The sequence below is a fragment of the Trichechus manatus genome, unplaced genomic scaffold, assembly GCF_000243295.1.
Source record: "Trichechus manatus latirostris isolate Lorelei unplaced genomic scaffold, TriManLat1.0 scaffold00250, whole genome shotgun sequence".
NCBI classification, from domain to species: Eukaryota; Metazoa; Chordata; class Mammalia; order Sirenia; family Trichechidae; genus Trichechus; species Trichechus manatus.
The window spans coordinates 2,566,191-2,570,428 of NW_004444186.1; the positions used below are offsets into that span (position 1 = coordinate 2,566,191).

The window sequence follows — 4,238 nt, forward strand, 5'->3', positions numbered from 1 at the left end:
GCATGCAGGGTGCCATGGCCGTAGACCAGCTCCGTTTTCTTTGGATGAGATGGAGCACATGCAGGGTGCCATGGCCGTAGACCAGCTCCGTTTTCTTTGGGTGAGATGGGGTGCATGCAGGGTGCCATGGCCATAGACCAGCTCCGTTTTCTTTGGATGAGATGGAGCACATGCAGGGTGCCATGGCCGTAGACCAGCTCTGTTTTCTTTGGGAAGATGGAGAGGTGGGAGGCGGAGGTTGGGTACCAAGAGTCCTGCGTTGTGCCGCTGCTGTTTCTGCTGTGAGACGGAGGGGAATCCTGGAATCGTGACTTGTTCTTAAGTAGAGGAAGTATTCTTATGTTCCAGAATCCCCAAAACAGTGATCCAAAAGTTAAGGAAGATCCTCATACTTCTTCCAGCCCCAAGTGAGAGAGGTTTTAAATAGTTGACCCAAGTGGTCTGCTCTGGGTTTTTGCTTTTCTGGAATTTAAACAGCAAGAAAAATACCGCCCCGTCCTCCTCCCTCCGTCCCCACTTCCTGCCTCCCCCGTCACAGCTTCCCTGAGGGGAGTGTATGAATGTCAGAACCTCTCTCGCCCCTTACTCAGTGCCTCCTTCTTTGGGGACCCGGTTAGGAGGGTTTGATTTCAAAATCCAGAATTTATGGCTTTTTAAAATAAGTTCTCTGATTATCAAAAATGCCTTCTAAATATTATTTACAGCAACAGTAATAATAATGGCTTCTGTTTAGTGGATATTTTCTATTTTCTAGACACTGAGCCGGGCCCTTTCCAAACACTAACACTTCACAATAACCCTGCAGGATAGATAGTATTATCTATCCCCATCATCAAGCCCAGCTGAGTTTCAGGGATATCAAAGTGACACGCTCAAGGTCATAAAGCTGGTAGTTGATGGAGCTGTAATTCACACCCATCCCTGTCATGAGTCCCAGCCATGTAGGCCTCCTGCACCCTACCTCCCAACGGCATCACGCTGCTTTGCTTTTTAAAGGCCGCCGTGAAGTGTTCATTCTTTTTCCTCTCTCTCTCTTTCTCAGTGTAATCCTGTCCCTCGAGGTCAAGCTGCACCTGCTGCATGGCTACATGAGCGTGAAGTGGATCCCACTGTCCCCCGACGCACAGGTAGGCTCCACGCAGACCTGCCCTGTAGGCCCTCAGGTTCAGTGGCCGGGAGAACAAGGCCATCTGTGGTCTCCTGAGTGTGGGCTGGGTGGGGCCTGTGATCCAGGGTTGACATAACTGCAAAGTATCAGATAGCTCCAGGGGATACTGTTTCCTGCCTTTCTACCCTTAGTCCCCCCATTTTCATCTTTTCAGCCAGGCTCTGCTTTCTGATACTAAAACATGTTCTTTAAGGAAAGCTTTCTGGATGTTTTGATGAATTCGGTGTCATCATCACTTTGTCGTAAGCCCTCTGTAGATAGACCTCTGGACGGGGCACAGGGTGAGAGAACGGCTTAAAGAGCTCTTGATCCGGTGGAGTCTCAGGACGCCAGGATTGTATGTAGAATAGGAGCACAGGAGTGCGGTCAACTGCTGGATTCCCGTGCTGGCGTGTAAAAGCGGAGGGGATGGAGAATGGCTAGACCCGGTTGGTTGTGGTTAGTTAGGACTTGCTTGAGATTAATTTAAAGCAGAAATGGGCATAGAGACATTTATAATAAAGTACATTCTAGTGTCTGTGCAATTATCTCCCTCCTGACCCAGAGGACGTGTGTTTGCTGCTCATTTTTCTAGAAGAGCAATCAGGCTTTATCTTGGTATCACCTTGTTACAGAAGGAAGTTGCAGTGGGTGAGGTAAAACTTGGCTACTAGATCCATTTTCCTTGGCTCGAGGGAGAGGTGACCGGAGACAGGAAAGCATCGTGCCCTCCCGGGCAGTCCTTCCCCAGTGTGACAGCAGCCCTTCTCCGCAGCTAGGGTGCAGTTCATAGGAGTGTCACCGCCCGCCTTCCACGTGGCTGTCTCTTAGAGCAGTGGCTGTAGGGAGCCCCCCGAGCCAGATGGATGGGTTGGAGGTCCCCATGGGATAACTGCCGACATTGTTCTTGTCTCTCCCAGGCCCCCCTGGCCCAGCCTGAGTCCCCCACAGCCTCAGCTGGAGATGAGCCCCGCTCCACTCCTGAGTCTGGGGAGTCAGACAAGGAGTCTGTTGGCAGCAGTTCTACCAGCAATGAGGGCAGCAGGCGGAAGGACAAGTCAAAGCGAGACGGAGAGAAGGACAAGAAGAGAGCCGACTCTGTGGCTAACAAGCTGGGCAGCTTTGGCAAGACCTTGGGCAGCAAGCTCAAGAAGAACATGGGAGGCCTGATGCACAGCAAGGGTTCGAAGGCTGCTGGAGGGTTGGGAGCAGGCCTGGGGGGCAGCAGCGGCACTGAGACACTGGGGAAGAAGAAGAAAAACTCACTCCAGAGCTGGAAGTGTGGCAAGGAGGAGGCAGCCGGGGACGGGCCCGTGTCTGAGAAGCCCCCATCTGACCCTGTTGGTAACGGAGGGAGCAGGTACAGCCAGGAGGTGATGCGGAGCCTGAGCATCATGAGGATTGCCATGCAGGGGGAGGGGAAGTTTATTCTTGTCGGAACCCTGAAGATGGGTCCGCGTCACCAGTACCAGGAGGAGATGATCCAGCGCTACCTTTCTGACGCTGAGGAGAGATTCCTGGCAGAGCAGAAGCAGAAGGAGGCAGAGAGGAAGATTGTGAATGGAGGGGTAGGGAGTGGGCCTCCGCCAGCGAAAAAGCCGGAGCCCGATGGCGGGGAGGAGCTGCCTGCCCCCCCAGCAGAGTCCAAGGCCACCGCCTTCTCTGTTGGCTACACTGGGGGCTTCACTATCCCTCGGCCTTCTGGGGGTGGAGTCCACTGCCAGGAACCCCGGAGGCAGCTGGCAGGGGGTCCGTGTGGGGGGGGCCTGCCACCATATGCCACCTTCCCCAGACAGTGCCCTCCCGGGCGGCCCTACCCCCATCAGGACTGCAGCCCTTGTCTGGAGCCAGGCAGTCCGTCCAAGGATGGGGTTCACAGGGGCGCGTTGTTCCCACCTCCCTTCCGCGTGGCTGACTCCTATAGTAATGGCTACAGAGAGCCCCCTGAACCGGACGGGTGGGCTGGAGGTCCCCGGGGGCTGCCCCCAACCCAGACCAAATGCAAACAGCCGAACTGCAGCTTCTATGGACACCCTGAAACCAACAACTTCTGCTCCTGCTGTTACAGGGAAGAGCTGAGGAGGAAGGAGCGGGAACCGGCTGGGGAGCTGCCGGTGCACAGGTTCTGAGGGGTGCGGGCTTGCAGCGCAAAGGAGCCGAACAGAGAAAGTTCAGCTTGAGAAATTGGCTCATCAAGCCCCAGCCCCCGTGTTGACGGGCAAACACAGGAATGTCTGGGGGAGCCTGGCTGGAAACTGAAGTGTGTGCGCTGGAGTGCTGCCAGGCTGGTGAGAGCAGGTCAGGGCCGGACGGTGCCTCGGGGGCTGGACTCTCCTCTGCAGAGCTTGACCTGACAGGACGGAGGAGGGCCAAGGGGGAAGGAGGGTTCTGTCTCACAGCCCTTGGGTTCCATCCCAGGACCTAGGGAAAGTACTAGGGGAAGGTTTGGTGTGTGGGGTGGGAGGCGGGTATACATCTGCGGGAGGAACAGGCCGAGGAGGTTCTCAGTCAATAAAAAAAAGATCAAAGTTCTTTTAGGTTGGAAAAAAGCACATGGTGGTGGAGTTGGGAGTATGCAGGGAAACTGGAAGATTAGACAGATTTGCTGTCGATTTGATTAAGGTTGAAATTAGGGTTGGGTTTCTTCCTCCTGCAGGGTCTAGGGAGCCCTGGTGGTGCAGTGGTTAAGAGCTCAGCTGCTGACCAAAAGGTCAGCAGTTCGAATCCACCAGCTGCTCGTTGGAAACCCTATGGGGCAGTTCTACTCTGTCCTGTAGGGTCGCTAAAATGAGTCAGGATCGACTCAACGGCAACAGGTTTGTTTTTCTTTGGGGGGAGGATCTAGAAAGAGCAGTAATGTCTGCCCATGGGTGGTTATTGTCGGGGGGGGAGTTTAAATCACAGTTTATTGAGTTGTGGGGGGGAGGAATTTAAAAGGGGAATCCTTTTCCTCTAAAATTTTATTTCCTTCTAAAAAGCCATCTGTCATTTGTTCTAGTTTGAGAGGAGATTGCTGCCTGTCTTTTCCTCATCCTTTTGGAGGGCTGGGCTCAGCTAAGTTACGGTTGTGATTTTTTTCTAAGATTTTATT

General features: G+C 53.8%; 1 protein-coding gene across 2 annotated transcripts in view; it reads left to right on the plus strand.

The window, feature by feature from the left end:
- The window catches only part of OTUD7B (OTU deubiquitinase 7B), a 67,766-nt gene extending 63,846 nt beyond the window's left edge, over positions 1 to 3,920 (plus strand). For both annotated transcript variants that reach the window (XM_023724518.1, XM_023724519.1), the window contains 2 exons: positions 1,043 to 1,127; positions 2,068 to 3,920. In XM_023724518.1, coding sequence (XP_023580286.1) covers positions 1,043 to 1,127; positions 2,068 to 3,276 — 1,294 coding nt within the window. In that variant the 3' untranslated portion in view covers positions 3,277 to 3,920. The remainder of the gene's footprint in view (positions 1 to 1,042; positions 1,128 to 2,067) is intronic.
- The last annotated feature ends 318 nt before the right edge of the window (positions 3,921 to 4,238 follow it).